Source organism: Alligator mississippiensis, chromosome 8, assembly GCF_030867095.1.
Source record: "Alligator mississippiensis isolate rAllMis1 chromosome 8, rAllMis1, whole genome shotgun sequence".
Classification (NCBI taxonomy): Eukaryota; Metazoa; Chordata; order Crocodylia; family Alligatoridae; genus Alligator; species Alligator mississippiensis.
The window spans coordinates 10958690-10979228 of record NC_081831.1 but is presented as its reverse complement, the minus strand read 5'-3'; the positions used below and the strand labels follow the sequence as shown (position 1 = coordinate 10979228).

General features: G+C 47.7%; 1 protein-coding gene across 5 annotated transcripts in view; it reads left to right on the top strand.

The window, feature by feature from the left end:
• Positions 1-20539, top strand: part of CACNA1G (calcium voltage-gated channel subunit alpha1 G) — a 346031-nt gene that overhangs the window by 138488 nt on the left and 187004 nt on the right. For all 5 annotated transcript variants that reach the window (XM_059732103.1, XM_059732101.1, XM_059732102.1 and 2 more), the window contains exons 6-9: positions 4164-4455; positions 5945-6037; positions 8019-8817; positions 10635-10999. In XM_059732103.1, the coding sequence (XP_059588086.1) occupies positions 4164-4455; positions 5945-6037; positions 8019-8817; positions 10635-10999 (1549 nt within the window). The remainder of the gene's footprint in view (positions 1-4163; positions 4456-5944; positions 6038-8018; positions 8818-10634; positions 11000-20539) is intronic.

The window sequence follows — 20539 nt, the reverse complement described above, 5'->3', positions numbered from 1 at the left end:
TGAGCGGTGAAAGTTGAGATTGTCTGAAAAGCAGAAGATCAGTGCCTGAGGGACAGAGGAGGATGAATGGGATGCCAGGGGGACATCACCCCAGAAGCCACTATGCCCAGCTATAGTAGGATAGTTAGTGTATGGAGGTGAGCGACTGATGGATGTAGATCCCAAGGCCACAGCTACGCCACACCTCTAGCATTTTGTGGGAGTGACATGCTCTCACATACCTCACCTGCTCGCTCCTGCTTGCACATCCTAAACCTGGGAACGAGACAGTGAAACGGTTCTGGGGCATCCCCAGGGAACCACTCCTGATACCTTTGTCTGGTGTTCTGGAGAGATGCTGTGTGGACTGCCCTCCAATGCAGCTTTGCTGCTGCATTTCCCGCTTGGCTCACGCATGAGTGCATCCTTCCCCGAGAGCCGTGGGGTCTGATGTCGGCATGTCACCCTTCGTTGAACCAAAGTGGTCACAGGCTGCATGGAGCAGCTGTCTCTTGCAAATGCATATACCCTGTCCCAAGAAGCAGCTCTTTTTTGACTCTCTTATTAGGTTTGGCTCAAATCTCTCAGTTTCTTCACTGTTTTCTCCTCCGGCCATTGCCCCCTGAGCTTTTATATCTGGAAAACCCCTCCAGCTCAGAGCTGGTCTTCTGGGAAGCACAAGGTCTTCAGAGCTGAGCCTGGTATCGACTCTCAGGTGCGTACGAGGGAACCTCAACAATTCAAACTCCCGCACAAAGGAGGGCGATTTATCCCATCTGTCCCTTTAACAAGACTGAGTGCTTATGCATCAAGCAAGTCCTACACGGCCATCCATTAGCACCTTCTGGCAGGAACGTGCATTCAGCACTGGCACCTGGGACTGATGGTAACCTTGACCCTGCTCGACTCTCAACCTGTGCAAGATGAGATGATGTCACCTTAAAAGAAACCCCAGCATTTCATAAATATTCCCTATTCCCAAACACAGCCAAAAACTCCTGCCCAGAGGCATAGCAGGAACAAAGGAGGCTGTGACAAAAAGTTGCCATTTCAGGCGCGCTGAGTGCTGTCTGTAACTGCGGCATGGTATTCAGCTGCTGCTCTGATTGACAGGTGCCTTAGAAAAAAACCTTAGAGACAGAATTCAGGCTTTCCAGATTCAGCATATAATTAATACGTGACCTTTTCTACATTGGTGGAGACAGTGGGATCTGAATCCCATTCGGCAGCTGCTATTGTTTATTTGTACTGAAGCGGCAGTAGCACCTAGGGACCCCAGGAGGATCATGGCACAGTACACAGCATAATGCAATGTAGGGCTAGTGTAACACACAGCAGGTGCAGTCCCTGCCCTGAGCCATTCATTATCATAGGTTTGTGGCTTTTAAGGTCAGACGCACCATTGTGGTCAAATCTGGCTTTCTGACTTCTGATTGCTATTCTTGGCTAGGCCGCTCACCTGGAGTATGAACTCTTCCAGTTCCTTACTGATATTCAAACTATCCTCTAGCCCGGGATTCCCAAAGTGTGGTATGCATACCCCTGGGCATACGCAAGACATTTCTGGAGGCATATACAGGAGAAATTATGTAATGGCAAGTTTAATTTTCATTATAATAATAATTGGCATTTAAGGAGTTCAAATATAAAATGTATGCTGGCAGGCATACATGGGCAGCTGGTAGGTCTGGAAGAGAGTACTCCATAAGAAAAAGTTTGGGAACCTCTGCTCTAGGGTATAATAGTTTTTGACCTCTTCTAGATAAAAGCCTTCCAAAACACCCACTTTCATTTAGCCTGCAGATCTAATCAGATTTTTCCATTATTAAATAAGGTGGGAAGTCAGGTTGATCTTCCCACTGACAGATACCCACTACATGTTAAGGTCATAAGTCCCAGGCTGAGGAACTATATTCTCATATTATTCATCGTACAGCAACAGCGACCAAAACAGCAAGAACAGACTCAATGAAATATATATATATATATATATATAACAAACTAACTAACTAGACACTCGATACTAAAGGCGTTTGGGTCTAGGTACAGAACAAAGGCTCTGCATCTCCATACTTCATTTTGCCTGTCACCTCCCAGCAGCTGATCTAACTGTTAGATCCATGCTGGGAGGTGATAGCATTGCAACCTTAGTCCTCTCTCATGCAGCTCCAGACTATTTGTGACATCTCTTGTAGGTTCTGCAGTCTTAGGAGCGGGAATTAAAATAACATGGAAAGTCCTTTTAGGTAAATGGTAATCCAGCAAATGAACTGATAACTGCTGTGTAAATCCAAAGTAGCTACAGGTTTGGGTGCTGTTTAATTGAACCAGATTCCAGGGGTTTAGCTAAGCTTTGAATGGTATTAAAGGCAATTCTGTAGGAATTAACTGGGCTACACTAGGCTTAAAAATAGCTTTTCAAGCTTTACAGGGAGTCCTGGTGGCGTTAAGGAGATAGCCGGTTGTAGAGCAAGAAGTAGTTGTTTCCAACTGGCCAAAGGACTGTTTAGTCTCCCCTGGTGCGTGTGGTGCGGACTTGCTTATTGTTTCAGGACCATCTTTTGTGGGAATTTTCATCTCGCCTGACTTTGAACTGCCACATTGAATAGCAAACAGGACCTAACTCTGGCACAGGGAACCTCAAGAGATCCTGGCCTTGTGAAGAAGGAGTCTATCCAAGTGGTGTATTCTGCCGCTGCACAGGGATTTTCAGCATCTTTGGAAGGGCAGAAGATGAAATGGCCTGAACAGATGGATTTCTCTCTTAGTGCAGTGAAAACCCTTTGGAAAGGATATAACATCACCAGGCCAAACTCTGCTTTTGGTTCCCCGACTGTAAGCCAGGAGTAATTCTGGGTGGAGTCGCTATGCAGTAACAGGAGTGGAGTCGCTCCAGATTTACCCCATTGTACCTCACAGCAGAATTTGACTCTCTTCTCTAACTAACTTCTTTCTCTTCCTCCCTTGCTTCGGTTTTTTTTTTTCTTTATCTTTCTCATGGTTTTTGCTTACCTGGCGATTGAAGAGGAGGTTCAACTTTCTTCAGATGCTGTGGATGAAACTATTCTAGGCTGACTATAAGGCTGTGGTCTCTTTTTTTTTTCTTTTTTTTGACTTTCAGTAGGTGAAGAGAGGCCATGTCTGCTAGGAGACAGGATCCCTGAGCTCTCTTACCCACTGACATGCTCGGTGCCTGAGGTCAAGTCACTTAGCTCCTAGCCCCTCAGTGCCGTGGGGCGCTTGTACACACGACGGGTGTTTAGGGTTGCATTCTCTGCCCCCTACATTGAAATGGTGGGTTTTTAATTGAAACCCACTGTTTCAATTTAGGGGTTTCCGTCCAGTTCTGTTTTGGTGGAGCCTGCCTGCCTCTCCTGTAGCTGGGAGTTGAGCTGCCAGTGGGCCCCGGTCCTTCCTTCTGTGGCAGTGGAGCTCCCCAAAGCCACCCGGGTGGGCTGCTAATGGGCTGGGTGCTGCCCCAGCTCGGAGGCAGCGCCTGGCCCAATCCACGTCGTCCCCAACTCTAAGCTGAGGCGGCACTCAGCCCCCTAGCAGCCTGCCCAGGCAGCCCCAGGTGGCACCACCATTGCAGAGGGAAGGACCAGGGGTCCCTGCAGCTTGGGGGCTGCTCAGCCCACTGACAGCTTGCCCCCTGGCAGTGGGAGAGGCGGGCAGGCTCCACCAGAAAAAAGTGATGAGGATTGGGCCCCTCACCACTTCCACCTTCACCAGGCGCCTGCTGAAGGTGGAAGCAGTGAGGGGTCTGATCCTTTTTTTCTGCAGAGACTGCCTGCCTCTCCTGCAGCTGTGGGGCAAGCTGACTAAGAGCTGCAATGCATTGTTGCAAACCAAACTACATCAGGACGTAGTTTAGTTTGCAATGTTGCGAAGTCATTTCAAATCCCCCAAACTCCTGCATGTGTACCGCCTGACGCCATTAAGCCACATAAAGTGATATTTTTGTCACATGTACATGGGAATGGCGTCACGTGTACAAGCGCCCTCCGTTTCCTAAAGTGGATTAAAAATGTGAACTCAGAGGTGGCTGCTGCAAGGTCTGTTCTGTAAGATGCGTTGAGATCCTGGATGCACATTGTTGGAGATGCACTGTTATTACTGTTGTGATTATCTTGACAGGTTGCCTTTAGTCAGTGTGCAAAACCCAATTGTCTGGTCTCTTTAAGCCCTTATACAGTAGAGTTGGAAAGATACTACCAGACAGAGAACGAGGACGAGAACCCCTTCATCTGCTCCCAGCCGCGGGAGAATGGCATGCGCTACTGCCGCAACATCCCAACGCGGAGAGAAGAAGGTCTAGAGTGCACCCTAGACTATTACTCCTATAATGATACCACTAATACCTCCTGTGTCAACTGGAACCAGTATTATACCAACTGTTCAGCTGGGGAGCACAACCCCTTCAAAGGAGCAATCAACTTTGATAACATTGGCTACGCATGGATTGCAATATTTCAGGTGAGCACAGCAAGCAGAGCATTTCTCTCCCTGCTAATAGTCACAAACATAATGGGAGGGCAGGTCAAATCGCTCTCTACCTGTGTGTGCAGAGATCAACATGATAAAACTGGCTGCTTGTGGGGCTGACATCCACAGCAAGCACTGGTGCAATAATGCCAGAGCCCCACAGAATTTCCATATGGCAATTGGATATCCCCATGGAGAAGTCTTCTTCGTTTAAGGTGAAAGCTCACCCCTTGTAAAAGGGCTGGGCACTACTGAAATCCAGTTTACAAGCTTACCTGGGAATTAGGTGTCCCTAGGTGTAGGGACTTCATTCTGGTGCTTTGGCCAGAAATGACCTTCAACTTTACTGAACCCATGAGTTTTCTTTCCGTTCAGTCTTTGCATTTCACTTTCCTTTGTGTCGTCAACTCTCGGGACCCTCCTCTGGGTGGCATTAAAGAAATAAGCTGCTGGCTGCCGGTAACTTTTAGGATTTGTCTGCGTGGGGAAGTGGTTGTGCAATAAGCTAGGCTGGGAGTGTAGACTAGTAGCTGTTCTGCCCTCACTCCTTGTGTGGACACATACAGAGTATCTGTGTGTAGTTTCCCTTGGTTAACTTTCAGGCTCAACTAAGCTAAGCCTCAGGAGAGCACATTAAGGGTATATTTATACCTCTGCTTGTGGCAACTCCTAAGAGAAGCCTTCAACTGCTATGAGCTGCACAAGCTGCCCTTCCCCATCTATATCGCTTTGCTGGTGTACACACAGAAACATAGGGCAGATTAATTCCTAGAAAGGCTCCAATGGAGAGGGACCTTCACCAGAACCTGTCTAGGGAGCTTACCCCTACTTCCTTCTCCTCCTGTGCTTTGTTCTCATTATGATTAGGGTAGAGATTAGAAGCAGGGTGCAGAAGAGCAACTGGATTTGCTGTCCTTTCATCTGGCTCGGCTCAAGTGAGCGCTAAACACACTGAGGAGGGAAGATGAGACCCATCTAGGAAAGAAGCTCAGCCTCATATCTTCTGGAAATGGCGTGGACTACTGGGGGGGTTGGAGAGAGGGGTTGCTATAGCCAGTCAGCAGACCACAGTCAGGGACAGGATGGACATACACCAAGCGTGGAATAAAGCAGCTTGTGCAGGATGCTGGTCCCAGGTACAGCCCTGGGTCCCAGGCCTCTATTCATAACCTTCCCTACACCCTCTATGGGTCCTCCCCACCGGGGCTGCTCTACATTATGCTCATACCACCCCAAAATGTACCAGTGGGATGGGGTACATGGAAGGACATTGCTTTAAACTAATGCAGTCCAGGAAGTGGGGAGAGGACTCTGTTGAACCTGGCTTATGGTATTCTCCTCAGCCTGGTTGTTTTACAGCTGCAAAACTTGGGCTATCCAGCTCGATTTCACAGAGGTGGTGATTTTGCCATTGAGCTGAATGAGGCCAGGCCTGCCTTTCATCCTCTGAGCTGATTCTTCCTTCTCCTGCCCCTTCCAGGTCATCACGCTGGAGGGCTGGGTGGACATCATGTACTTCGTCATGGATGCACACTCCTTCTACAATTTCATCTACTTCATCCTCCTGATCATTGTGAGTGATCTTTCATCCCTCCCTGAGGATGGCATGCATGTTGCTCAGGCATACGGGGTGTGAGTGGGAGGACAGATGGGCAGGGAGGAGTTTGGATACGGTGGTCAGCTCTGTCTGGGGGAGGTGGAAACCAGCTTGGTGCAAGACTTACAGCTTAAGATGCGCTCTCTGTTATAAAGGAGAAATGTGTTAATGCCTCTCATCTGAAGGGGTAAATTTCTGCTGCAGTTATACAAGGAGCAGCATTTTGCTGGGGAAATGAGGGGAGGAAAGATTTGTTCTCTTGATCTACGCTGGGCTTACTTCTTCCTACAGTGTAAGAGGTCACCCTCCTCATCCTCCCTTCTGCTTTTGCCATAGGTCCCTTGTCTTCTGCTTGCATTTTAAATAAAAAGAACAAAACCTCAAAGAGTGACTGACTGCTTTGCTGGTGAAGGGTGCCAAATTTTTTGTGTTCTTCCGGTATAATAATCTTCCAAATTCACTCCCTTCTTGACCAAAAAACCCCCCCCTGTTGTAACTGTATGAAAAGTCCAGAGCCCTCTTTGCTCAAAGGTGGCTGAACCCCAGTCCCAACTTTCCAAAAGGTTGGTCTAGCTCAGCCTCCCATGTCTCATGCCATCCCATTAAGGGTGGCAACTGGGAAAGTGTCTTCAATATGGTCTCCAGCCTACTAGGCCGTGGACTAGTAGATCCTGGCATATCAGCCATCAAACACTACTGTGATGATTTATGGTCATTACCAGCTCAGGGCTGCAGCTGAACCAGTGGTGTGGAAGTAAGAGGTTGTTTCCCTGACTCATCTAGACACTTCTTTTCATGAACAGTGATAGTTTTTCCTGACCTGCAAAATGTCCTTTGTGAATCCAAGAGTATGGAGAATAAAGGAGAAAGAAAGAGCACTTTGCCATGTGCTGAACTGGGAGCATTGCTAGCATGTGGCCAGGTTTTCTAATAGGTTAACAGAGACTGGAGTAAATCCAGTTGTTTATCATTCGGGCTGAATAGTGCTGGGAACCAATTGAAAGCAGAACCTAATGGTATCTTAAATTGGAATAAAATATCACATTCTAGGAGAGAGGCAGCTGATGTTCCTGGGTAACAATATCCCCACAAATCCAGTTAACAAAGAAGGGGATCTGTTCACAAGCCACCCACATGCTGCCAGGAAAAACACTCCTATCAGTAGGGCTCAGTGTATTCATCCTAATGCCACTAATTGTGGTAATTACAAGTGCTGAGACAGAAAAACAAGATCTTAAAAAAGCAAAATCTTTTTGTCAAAATAAATCTTCCCTCCTCTTTGATCTATGGCGTCATCCCTGGAGCCCTGGCGTGGGAGTCCCCCGGGTGTGGATTCTGAGAGGCGGTACCCAGCAAAATGAGTCAGCGGGAGTGTGATCTTTCAGCTTTGCTGATATATCCGTCCTTGCCCCGCTTTGCTGAGAGATTCATCTTTGCCTCTTGTGCATCAGCTTCAGTCGTGACCTGTCTCCATGCTCTGACGTGCAAACGCTCCTAGTCAACACACCCTACTCCAGGGGCGGGCAATTATTTTGGGCAGAGGGCCGCTTACTGAGTTTTGGCAAGCCATCGAGGACTGCATGACAGGCAGCCCAGGGCAGATAAATATTAATTTTCTAAATTTTTTAGAGGCCTCGCGGGCCAGATAGAATGGCCTGGCAGGTCGCATCCGGCCCCCGGGCCGCATTTTGCCCACCCCTGCCCTACTCTGTGTCTTTGCACTGGCTTCCCTCGCCTCCACTTTGCCCTCACCCCAACTCACACACACACATCTGTTTATCCACCTGTCCCTTCTCTCTATATCTTGTGAGCTCTCTGGGACAGGGGTTGTCTGTGTGATGCTGGTTTTCCCATGGGCAAGCGGGCTAGGTTCCTGATGCCCGCTTTGCTTTACGTGCTTAGAAGCTCCTGCCTCTGCCTCTCTCTGGGACTGATAGCATGTTTTGTTCCCCTTTAGGTGGGGTCCTTCTTCATGATCAACCTCTGCTTAGTGGTCATAGCAACCCAGTTCTCAGAAACCAAGCAGCGGGAGAGTCAGCTGATGAAGGAGCAGCGGGTCCGTTACTTGTCCAATGCCAGCACGCTGGCCAGTTTTTCCGAGCCAGGGAGCTGCTATGATGAACTTCTCAAATATTTGGTTTATGTTACCCGGAAGGCCAGCAAACAGCTGGTTGAAGCTTATAGAGCAGCAGGGTTGAAAATGGGGCTCCTCTCCAGCCCTGGGAATAAGAACGGGGCTGATAGGCAGCCCTGCAAACATCGTCAAAGGAAAAGATCATCTGTGCACCATCTAATTCACCATCACCATCACCACCACCATCACTATCACATGGGCAATGGGAACCTGCAGGCACCACGTGCCAGCCCTGAGATCAGTGATGTGGAAACCAGTTCCCTCCCCAATAGTACCAACAGGCTAATGCTTCCTCCCTCGACGCCTAATCTCCATGGTGCTTCCAGCAACACAGAATCAGTCCACAGCATCTACCATGCCGATTGCCACTTTGAGCCAATCCGTTGCAGGTCATCCCTCCCTCAGCCTGGCCTCAGCTTACCGAGCCCAGAGGGGGTCCCCAAGAGTATGGTTGGCTGGAAAGTCTACCCCACCGTACACCCCAGTACCTCCCATGAGATGCTGAAGGAGAAAAGCTTAGGAGAACTGGCAGCTAACCCTGGGGCTGGCACGCTAACAAACCTCAACATACCTCCTGGGCCATACAGCACCATGCACAAGCTCCTGGAGAACCAGAGCACCGGTGAGTGTTGGGACTGAGGATCAGCCACTGATTGTGTTTCTGGAGTAAGAGAGAAGTCCTAATTTTTTTCTTTCCACTGAATCTTTCCAGGATTCTTTTCAGTCCACGTTACTGATAAAGGAGATGGCTTTCCGGGTAAGGCCAGTCAGCATCTTACAGTCCACCGAATGCACCCAAGGAAACTTGAGTGATTATGCTGGCTGCACTCTCCACCGCTTGGTGCTCAGGTCCCTCTAGGTACCGACATGAATCCCTGATTCTCTAGTACCCAAGTGCCTCACATACCAGAAAGACTTTATCTTCATAACACGCCTTTGAGTGTTAGTCCCATTTTACAGAAGTGTAGAGAAATTAAATGTCAGATTTTTAGAGCTGCTGACCATCTACATGTCTAATGCAAGGCAATATCAAATGCAGAGGTGCTTGGCCTTGAAAATCAGGCCCTAGCTGAGAATCCTGTAGGCAGTCTGTGGCAGAGCCTGACATCAAATCCAGGTTTCCCAAATCCCGGGGTCATACCTATGTCATAAGACATTCCTTCTCCCTCCCCATCCCAAGGATGCAGAGCACACCCAAATCTGTTCAGATTCTCTCAACTCCAACATCTGGAAGCCTTTCTAGGACCCATCTTTTATAAGATGAGTGCTAGGTCCAACATCAGTCCCAAGCAGAAACACTTAGTTCACCCTTCCAGCACATATGCTTGAACCAGATGTAGTTGGCCAGTGATTCCACAATCTCACAAGAGAGAACTGACTTAGGCTTTAAAACTGATTTCGGGATGAGGTTGGAAGGCACTGGGTTTTTAGTTAAACTAGTTCGTGGGCTTGTGGATCAATCAAGAGCACACTTTTGCAACACCCTCCCTCCCTGCCACCTGCAGCCAGACGGCATTTGTAAGAGAATATCCTGTTCAGATCGTGAACCAAGGGGACCATCTGTCAGCTGGGAGCTGCCATTGTGCCGAGCGATTTGAGTTGTGTGCTTAGGGGAAAGCTGGTAATTTTGAAGTATCAGCAAACAGCAGGAGTATGAAAGCAGCTTGTTGGCTGCTGCACACTCTCTAATTACAACGCCTAACACACCAGGTGCTGGAGGAGCTGATTGCTTTGTGTTAGCCTTAATGGCCAAAGGTATAATGAGGTGGTTAGGAATCCTTGGCTGGTGAATATGTCTGACTGTGGGCAACAGAAATCCCCTTAGTATCTAAAGGCAAGAAACATGGGTTTGCATGATCTTGTTTAACCCACTGCAGCAGCTTGGGGCACGCAGAATGGGGGAATTCAAAGGCACTGGTATCTAGTAGAAGATATTTCTTTTTATTGGAAGGCCCTCAGGCCAGGGAACATGCTGTATTATTTATTTGCCTTGGGATCACTAGGTGTTAGGTCCTTTCTCAACACCTGAGGAAGACAATTCCTGCTCTGAGGAGCAAACAGCCCCAGACCAGGAGAGTAGACAGAGGCTGGCTTGCGCATTTGGTAAGTGGCTGAGAATTAACCCTATTGCTACTAGAAAACAGAGCAAAAATGTTCCAGGAGGGGGGAGAGGAAACTGAGCAGCCGCTGAGGTCGATAAGATATTTCCAGCCTGTGCATGGTTTAAGGGAGCAGAACATATAACTTCCCTATGGCGTACATGCAGGCTTCCAGCACGGAGACGCAGCCGACCGCTGTCAGCCTTTACCCTGAGGAGCTAGATGGCATTTGTCGCATAAAATAAGAGGAATGAGGAGTTCCCTTCATTTGACCCCTTAGCTTCCCTGGCCCTGCATCCAGGGAGCATGTACATCTCACCTTGGCTTGTTCCCGTTTCAGGTGCCTGTCAGAGTTCTTGCAAGATTACGAGCCAGTGTGGGAAACTGGACAGTGGTTCCTGCAACCCAGACAGCTGCCCCTACTGCATCAAGACTCTGGCTAATGACCCGGAGCTCGTGGACAACGAGGCGGCGGACTCGGACAGCGAGGGAGTGTATGAATTCACCCAGGACGCCCACTACAGTGACCGGCGGGACCCTCAGCGAGGGGAAATCAGGGGCAAGAAAATGAGCCGGTTCTTGGTGTTCTGGAACATAGTGTGCGAAACGTTCAGGAAGATTGTGGACAGCAAGTACTTTGGGCGCGGGATCATGATCGCCATCCTGATCAACACCCTCAGCATGGGGATTGAGTACCACGAGCAGGTAAGCACCACTGGACAGTTCATTGTGCAATCTCTTGCTTGCGTAGCCCAGTTGATGGCATTACATGCCTTAAGCAACATGAGTCGTGTTGATCTCTGCTTAGTTTCTTGCTCTCCCCGGCTTAATTTTTATCATCTGTTGGTACCTGAAGCTAAGATGAGCTACAGGGCAACCAACCCAATGCACTACCGGGAATTGCTTCCTTTCTCTGTTAGTTTTGGGGTCCCGGTTTGGTGAGGGGGCTGCAGAGCCTTTTACCTATGCATTGCATCCAGCCCAGGCTGATAGGTTTGAACGTTGTTTCCCTGGGAGGGTTGTTTGGGAGCCTGTCTGAAGTGAGTTTGATGGGAATCAGTCCAGTTCCCAATGAGCAGGTGTCCTCCTCGCAAAAAGAAATTGGCACACGGCAGAGCTCTTCTTGGCAGCTTCAGCTAAAAGGCTGCATATTTAATGGGCCGCAGAGACTGAACTCTCCTCCCACCCTTCGTGATGGCTTCTCCAGGTCAGCTCCATTGGCAGGACAGCATGGGGAACTTGCCTGCAGCCACTTTGGCTGTAACTAGTATTTGTACAAAGAGAAGCCTTGGCCTGTCTGTCAGGCAGCATTCACAGGCACTAATCGCCTTCTGTTGGGAACACGCATGGATGCTCTTTGACTTATGCTTTCTCTAAAATCTCCAGTTATCTATAGGCAAAAGCAGACTTGGTAGTAGCTGAAACCCAGGGCACCCTTCATTTGCTTGTCAGATCCACTTGGGGAATGTAGCTTTTTGTCCGTGACAGCTCTTCGTGTAACGAGCATCCCGTTCAACTGGACAGGGCAAAAAGCCAGGGTCAAAGTAAAGCTAGAGAAGTGCCCAAGCTGTCCAGTGCAAACCACCTCAGAAGGATGGAGAGCTGGGATCTGAGCTGGGTTCAGGCCCCAGTTGGTATCAATGCTGGCAGTAGCAGCAGAGAGGCTTGAAGATGCTCCCATTGTCAGGTCCGTCATGCCTACACCATCAAGGGACCATGATAGGGGATGCCTCAGTGAAGTGCGCGTTGTCTGTCCCATGCGTGCTCCACCCCGAAATACACGTTGCATTATCTACCTTTTGTGCAATACTGGGCACAAGCATGCCCGAGATGGTGAGCCTTTTGGCTGGTGCTCCACATTGCACTAAGGGTCACTGCTTTACATCTCTTTCGGAGCAAACGTGCATGGATCGGACGTGCTGTGCAGAGCTCCCTAGCCTGGCGCTTTAATGGTGCAGACAAGCCCTCCTTTCCTTTAGCACAGAACTTCGGTTCCCACTTCTGTCAGTCTTGACACTTATCTTGAGTGCTGAATTCACTTGGGAAAGCAAAGCAAAGCAAACCAAAATCTCATCCCACACCCTCCCAGGCAGCTGTACTTTCAGAGGCCAGTTACCTCCCACAAGTTGGTAGTTTTTTGAAATGGCTTCAGACAGAGCCAGAACCTAAAGACAGTGAGGACACATGGAAGGGACTCAGCCTCCGCCTTTTGCACAGCAGAACATGAATGAAAGGCCTGCTGCTAAGTGCAGAGATTTCAGTACTGCATTGGTTTTGCACCTGAATCACCCTAGAATCAGCCCACGTTGGCCCAGGACTGGTTGGGGTTTGACTTGTCTCATTTGCCTGAGTTGATCGTTGGTAAATGGGGGTTGTTTGTGAACTCTCTGGATGCTGAAGTTCTCTTACGTGCCCCCTCACCGTCAGTGGCAAGGTGAGTTATTCCCATCCGCTCCCTGCCAACGTGACTTAGCCCTTTCACATAGAGATCACCTTTAGGGCTGAGTGAATAATTGGTTCCTGGCTCCTCTAGTGAGGTGGTCAACAAGAGGGACCAATTTTACCGTGTAATTTGCTTTGGTCTTGTATAGCAAGCTCAGCAGTGTTGCCCAAGGCCAGGAGACTTTGGGGTCAATGCAGCTGGAAGCACATAAGACTGTTTTATTGCTGATCCCCTGGAGAGGATGTAACAAATGATGCTCTGCCTCCCCAGTGGATCCTGCAAATCCAGAGAACATGTATTTCAGTGCCTCTAGCCATCTGCCCCTTTCACCTCAGTCCTTGAAGGCCAGAAACTGCCTCTGCCCCAGCCTATAATACACGTACCACCTCACAGACCTTTCTCCCACGCTAGTTTTTTCGAAGAGAATTTGCAGTCTCGTTCTGCTTTTTAAAACCTCTCCATAAGAACGTCAAGGTTTTGATTTTCCAACGGGGCCTTCCTTCAGTCTGTGTTTTCCTTGACAGTTTTCTGACTGCAAACAGTCCCACACCTGGTTTTTATATAACACTGAGTTAAGCATCTGATTGCACTTTTGAAAATTTAGCTGCGGATATATTACTGACGTGTACGTGTGCGAGGACGTGATTATTTGGTTTTGGCTGGCATGTTCTAGGCTGCATTTTGGTGAAAGGGCACAGATGCTGTGTGCTTACATTTTTGCAAAACCCCCGTGGCCGCAGATCTTTCGTTGGCCAAATTGATAGAGGAGCACGCTGTAGCAAACGGCCCTCGTCTGATGGGGGATTAGGAAACATGTTCGGAGGGAGAGATCCTTTTCACGTATTGCTCGGGGAAACTTCCAGCTTCCCACCCCAGGCACAATGCTGAGAGCCAGCATTTTCTGGGAACTCCTTTGCATTTCGAGTCACTGTTGTTGCTTTCTTTCTTTTCCTATCACATTTTTGTATTTGTATGGTCATTTGCAGTTGGCTGCAGAAGCAGTTTCTTCTGCTGTTTATAGCTCCCAGTGTCAGCATAATGCTTGCAAACCAAACGGTGCCGACAGAATCCCGGATTCCAACGTCGTCCTGTAGTATTAATGCCTCAGTGACTAAGCAGTAGGGAGTCGCGGACCCACTCAGTGTGCTAAATGTGTCCCTTCAAGCCAGCACGTTGTCTATGAACTCCTAATACAATGTGGCTGGTTAACCTTCGTTTTCAGTATGCATTAAACAGAGATGCACTCTGAAGTCCTACAGGTAGGATCAGTCAGCGGCTGTCTCGCTTTTGTTCGGTGACCTTCCTGGAAAATGTCTTATAGCGGAGTGAGAAGGGGACTGATTGCATTACAGACTCATCATTTGTTTTTATGATATCTAGATGGTCTTTTTATGGGGACCTGGGAGCAAAGCAGGAAGCGAATGCAAAGTTCATATTCCCAAAGGTAAAGGCAGAACTACAGCCTCATCTATGCATCTCACCTCTTTGTTTTAGTTTAGTCAACTGCAAACCATCCAAGGGAAGATTTCCAAAGGTTGGTGCCCACGAGGAGTTGCACCTGCAACACTTACCCAGGCAGTTGCCTTGTGTGTGTTTGCCCAAAACCTGTTCACACTCACACAAGCTTCTCCCCTTCCTTTGGAAAATTTCTCTTGAAAGCTCCATAATCCCTGCATGTATGGGTTCGTTTCCAGTGCAGCTGGAGATGCTGTTAATCCAAATGATGGACCCCTGGCCCTGAGAAAGAGGAGGCTCTGCAAAAGCTATTTCTGCTACAGCCATACATGAAAGCTCCCTCATTGAGACTATATTGGCCTGGCAGCAGCATGGGTATGTCATGTACAGTCAAGACTGTCCTAGTGCCAGCTTGTTCCTTCCCAGGCATGCCACGAGGAAGCCTCCGCTACATGCTCTTCTTCCCTTTTCCAGCTATTTAAAAGCAATTATTTCAAGGTATTGCCAGCCCTGACGCACTGATTCTCGGGACACACCACGGTAAGATTTCAGACCGACTAAGATGCAAACCCTGTTGGAGGGTAGAGGGGACCCTAAGGTTGGTGCAAGGGGCTGCGGGGAATGAATTGAAGTTGGCCGGGCATGGTGGGTGGCAGCTTCTCTTGACAACTTTTGGAAACTACTACCGTTCCAAATTCCTTTCTTCCAGGCACTTGGAAAGAATAGGGAATCTTGTTTTTATTAGTTCATCCGCTTAAAGTGGCGGCAGAGAGCAAAGAGGTGTTTTTCTATAAACTCCAGAGGCTTATAGTCTGCAGTTTCATAATCTGACAGTTATGAGACTGGGAATTAGGACAACGAAATGCTGGCCCACGTCTTTCTGCAGAGATTATAAACAGTGAAACATGTGATTCTTTTTTTTTTTTTTTTCCTTTTCCTTCTCCAAGTGAGATTTAGAGCCTTGCCTGGAAATACAAGTGTTCAGCCTCACCAAATTTATCTTCATTGGCTGGTTGTTTGAAAAGAAGTGAGGGGGCTTTAAGAGTACTTGACTTCATGAGTTTCTATATTAAGATCTCTGCTTATTTAATGAATATTTACAGCCTGGGCTTCTCACACCACATGGGCTTGGGTGAGCCAGGCTATATTAGGCTAAATATTTTCAGGTCTTATTTTATGGCGCTGTGTCAAAATGCTTGCATCCTTAGTGGCATCTAATCAAAGAAAGGGCACAGTAGCTATGAAGGTGATTAGAGACCAAGGATTGCTCAGTGATTCAGGCAATAGCCTGGAACTTGGAAGCCACTGGCTCGGTTTCCTTTCAGCTTAACTTTGGGTAAGTCATTTTAGTCTCTGCGTCTCATTGTCCCACGTGTAATATGGGGATTGTGCATGAAGGATTATGAGGTCCTAACCACATGGTCCTAGTGATATGTAAATCCCTAGCTTAAACAGGCCCACACAGGAGTGATCTTACAACTGCTGTCCCTATCCAAAGCCCTGGACGCTGTGTATCAGGCCATACATCATTTGGCCTGATGTTTTCAAAGCTGCCAAAGAGGTTTGGTCTCAGAATTAAATAAGAGGCGAGGTGGCTTCACAAAGCCCACCCGTGATCTGTTGTTGTTCATCTTACTGCAGGTCCCCGAAGGCCAGGCAGATCTGGGCCCCGTTGTCTGGGATCTGTAGGTGCACATATCAAGAGACAGCCCTTGCTCTGAAGAACTTATATATTTAGGGCAGGGACCTTTCATCCCCCACATCTTGTCTGCAGACATCCCTGTGCACCTACAGAGCTCTTGACAGACCTGTAATTATATCGAATGCGGTGGCATGGGGGATAATTGTGATTCATGAGAAATGTGAACTTCTGTTAGCACTTCGCACAATGATAGCAGCTCTCATCCTACCCTCTCAACTGTGTCAATGAACTCTTGTAGCACCCGGAGAGGTAGGTAATTGTACCCTTGCATTACAGAAAGCAAATCGACTACCACGGTGATGGCAGCAGTGTGAAAATCTTGATCGATTGTTAGGAAATGAGACTGTGAAAGTGTGGGGGTCAAGTATAGAGGAACTCTGTGTTGGCATAACAGACACCCCTCTGGGTATATGATACAGCCAGTTTAAACACCCTCAGGCTGAATAGCTTACTCACTCAGCCAAAACCAGGTTTAAAATGGAGTCGTGCTGGAGTGAGCGCAGCCTTGGTTTTAAGGATTCAAAGTGGCCTGACCCAGTGTTTCAGAGCTGGATGGATTTCAAAGCACAAGGGAAAATTCCTGCATGTGTACACACCCCGCTTAGACTGCCAGCCACTTACCAGGCTGTATTACCCTGATGCATATAAGCTTGGAAAGGGCGTCACTAATTTGTAATGAGTTTATAGGACTCTATACTGGTGATAGGCCCAAATATTGCAAGGACATCAATATTACAGTATAAATTAAGAGGTCAGCACCAGAGTACATGCTATTGTATTGCTCCATAGCACGTACTTTGCAAGTACAAGATTTCCTGATGCTCAAGCATCAGTTGGCCATGTAAGGATTAGAAGGGAGTGTAGAGTGCTAATGGTATAAATCACTCTTATTTGCACTGTCCACAGCAGAGCAGAGGCAAGAGCCCAGGGTTTGGGATTCTCAATCTTTCCTCCTTGCTGACCAGTAGTCTCCAGGCCATTTTAACAGAGCCCCTGTCTATAGCCTTTTAAGATCCACTAGTGGCTGGGAGAAGTGGGGATTGTCAATCTCTTCCATTGGTTCTTGGCATTGTTAATTGTGCTTAAGCATATAGCCTTCCTCCGTGAAACAACCCCGATTTTCCCCAACCGCTTCACATCGGATCACACTTCCTGCCTCCATCAGGCCGCGGGGTTCTTGCCATTGCACTGGAGGGGAGGTTAGATTAAATCTGGGTGTTTTTAACCACTTGCATCTTCCCAGTTCAAAGGAGTCCTATGCTCAGAGGCCCTTTGGGGCTATGGCTCTTAACTCATATGGGTTTTGTTTTTGGGGTTGTTGTTTTTTTTAATGTGAAGAAATTAAAGGGTTCTTAATCTCACATAACGTTACCCATAACACTGATGCTGGGCAGCAGTGTGACATTTTCCATCAGGGTAATGACAACCACATAGCTGAGGATTATAAATGTGACTGTTAAATAGCTTGTTTTTTTACAGGGGCCAAACAAAAAGCGGGTAGAAATTGTTAGTTACTATTGGAGAATTATAAAGGGGATTTAAAAGCAGACTCCAAGGGAGTTTAATGATGAAACTGTTCTGTTCACTATTGAGCCATGGACAGATTTGTCTCGTGAAAATACAGTCTGTGTCATGACTCAGGTTTGCGTGGCCCGTGCTTTGCTTCTGAGAACGTACTTCAAATACACTGCCAGAGCTGGAGTATGTCTTTGTTGCTGTTTCCCCTTGATCCTGGCCCTAAGCCAGATCATGTTCTATAATGTGTGCCGGATTTTTTTGAATGTCTTCCCTTGGGAGGAAATGCACAGCACCCTTATAAGGGACAATGTCAAACTTCTCCTCTGTGGATGATGCAATTCAGCGTGGACTTCTTTGAGGAAGGGTTTTATTTCGGTCTGATTTGCTTTGAACTGCCTGGCGGTTCCATTTGTCTGGGCTCATTCGGTGTGAACTGTAAACCATACCTTTGCGTAATTCAGTAGTTCTTGGATTTGAGCTGCAGTCTTCGCTGGGTTTTACATAGCAAACTTGAGGCAGGTCTGGTTTGTTCAGATCCTCTCAGCGAGTCCAGCTCCATTGTATACAGAGAGGTTTGCTGCAAAGTTGGGTTTTGGATCCAGACTGTACCCGGGAGCAGGTGTGCCCGGAGGAGGAAGAAAGGTTTTGGTTCAGGCCCATAAATAGTCTTTGTTAATTCCTTAAAATTCTTTGCAACAATAAAAATTGATCTATCATTTTTCCATGGTCAAAACATGGTAGAAAACTAAGAGCTGACATTTTCTGAAGAGTGCCATGAGTCTAAAAAGGTTAAGAACCACTGAAATAGAGACTATGGAGTGGGTGATTTTGCTAGAAGTGGGGAAAAGGCGACATTTGATAGCACCATAAACAGGAAAATTCCAAATGGGATATTATTGTTTCTAGCAATATATTATATGAATTCACAATGCGAGACCCAGCTGGTGTGCACTCAGTCTGCAGAAGGCAAGGTAACCTTTTCAAGAACTGCTTAAGCCTTTTTTAGTATCTATAGCTTAATTTTTAGCGCATCAAGCTGCAGGGGCCCTGAGTATGTTACTATACAAATGATGTAAAGTCGTCACTGGTAATGTTACGATCTAATAACCACTGCGGCATGAACATTTCAGCCATCTGCGCCAAAGTTTCTAAGGAAAACTAGGTGGCAAAGTGGATCAAGGGGTCTGTTTACGTCAACAGCAGAGAGCAGAGAAAATCGAGACCTCCCCAATCAACGTCATGGAGTGAGACATCTTCAGAGCTCTGTGATGTTCAATATCTGGGGACTAGCAGCAGCTTGAGATAACTTTGTAGCATTGGAGGAACCACCGCAGGGATTGTGTTAGGCCCAAAAGATCTGGTTTTCATATCATTTAGGGTTTTCTGCTGTAGCCTGAATGAAGTAAAGGGGTGTAGGAGGGGATCGATGCAGCTCAGCCCTGCTCCTGGTGCTGTCTTCAGAATGGGAGAGGAAAGTGATGCGGGGAACACTGAGCTGCTGGCCGATGGATGGGCTAGTATGTCAGTGCTCCCAAGCGTGAAAAGATGCTGCTAAGATGATATCCATCTGCCTGGATGCTCACCCTGCTGGGGTCATCTGACCCCAGCTGACTTTCTGCCCCATGGGCAGGAGGCTGGATCCAGTGATCTCACGAGGTCCCTTCCAGCCCTAACGTCTATGAAATCTAAGCTAATTACAGAACTCCAGGAAAGCAAGGGAAAAGGCTGAGGGATGCAGATGTGTTTCGGGGTGTCAGCCAAGGACTCCAGCAGCAAGACTTTCAGGGTGAGGCCCAGCAGCAGGAGTCCAGACCTTAGTCCAGGGGCTTTTCAAAGTTAACTCAGTCTTTTACTCCCACCAGTTTGAGGCAAGTCAAGTAATCCTCTGACCTGGTACTCGGTAAGGTAAAAGGAGATTGCTTGGGTATATTGGGGCTGCTCCCTGAACAGCCACAGAAGCCAAAATAAGACCTTTCCATGTCAGTATAAGGATCTCAGGATGGTGTCACAACCCTCACGTGCCCGTTAGCGGAGGTCCTGCTACATTCTTGATATCATTTGAGCTGGGTCACCCCTTGTCTGATTCACACTGATTTTGTCTGTGCCTTATAGTAATTGCATGGTAACTTGTATGAACGATACTGTGTTCTCTCCGGCTGATAGCGACTTGTGTCCGCACCACATATCTTCTCTGCCCCCTGCCAAGCCAAATTGGGTGAATTAAGGGAGCCTTAATCCCAGATTCTCTTACATTAGTGAATTAATATCAGGGCTTTGGGGTCAGTAGGCTTTTTGGTATATACATAAAGGAAGCAGCCTCTTCTACTTTTTCTCGAATTTTATCCAATGATGCAAATGGTGTCTGGGAATTCCCCATGATCTCTGCACAAGCTATTAGCTCTGTGTCGTGGATTCCTTTTAGTAGGTGGGTTTCCCTTTAAGTTTAGCACATGCCCCTGGAAGCAAAGGATAGTCTGAATATAGCACATCAGTAGCTGGCATAAAGCAGCCCTAAACGCTACTGAAGTCAACAGGGACCTGCGCTTTGATACCAGACTCACCTTTGTGTCGGTCTCAGCCTGGTTCTAATTCAGTGACTCCCTCCTGAGGGCTCTGTGACTCTCATCCATCAGGTCCTAATTCAAGGTCAGGAAAGCACTCAAGCATGTGTGTTAAATCCCACTTAAGTCAATGGGACATGCTTAAATGCTTTTCTGAACTCAGGCCTTTTTATCAAGGCTCTTCTCAGATAAGTCTCCCATGATACCATTAGGAGTCGCATCCACTGGGCAGGGAAGTCCATTCTTCATCCCTCCACCTTGCTTTGTAGAGAGATTCCCCATCCCTGCCTTGGTGTATCTCCTGTTTTTCTATTCAACTTCGTTACACGTCTCAGCAGCCCCAGGCCAGCTGTTCTTAGCCAAGTGATCACAGCTTTGGCAGCATTTTACAGCTTTTCCTTCTTCACAGCCTGTTGTCTTTGCCCAACACAGTGCTTGAATCTGTAGTATCAGCTTAATCTTTCAGCAGTGCAGCTGCATAGGCCATGCAGATTGTGGGAATCTAAAGTGCCCTATAGATTTGTATGGGCTACATTTAATTAGCTTGTCTTTAATCAGAAACTACT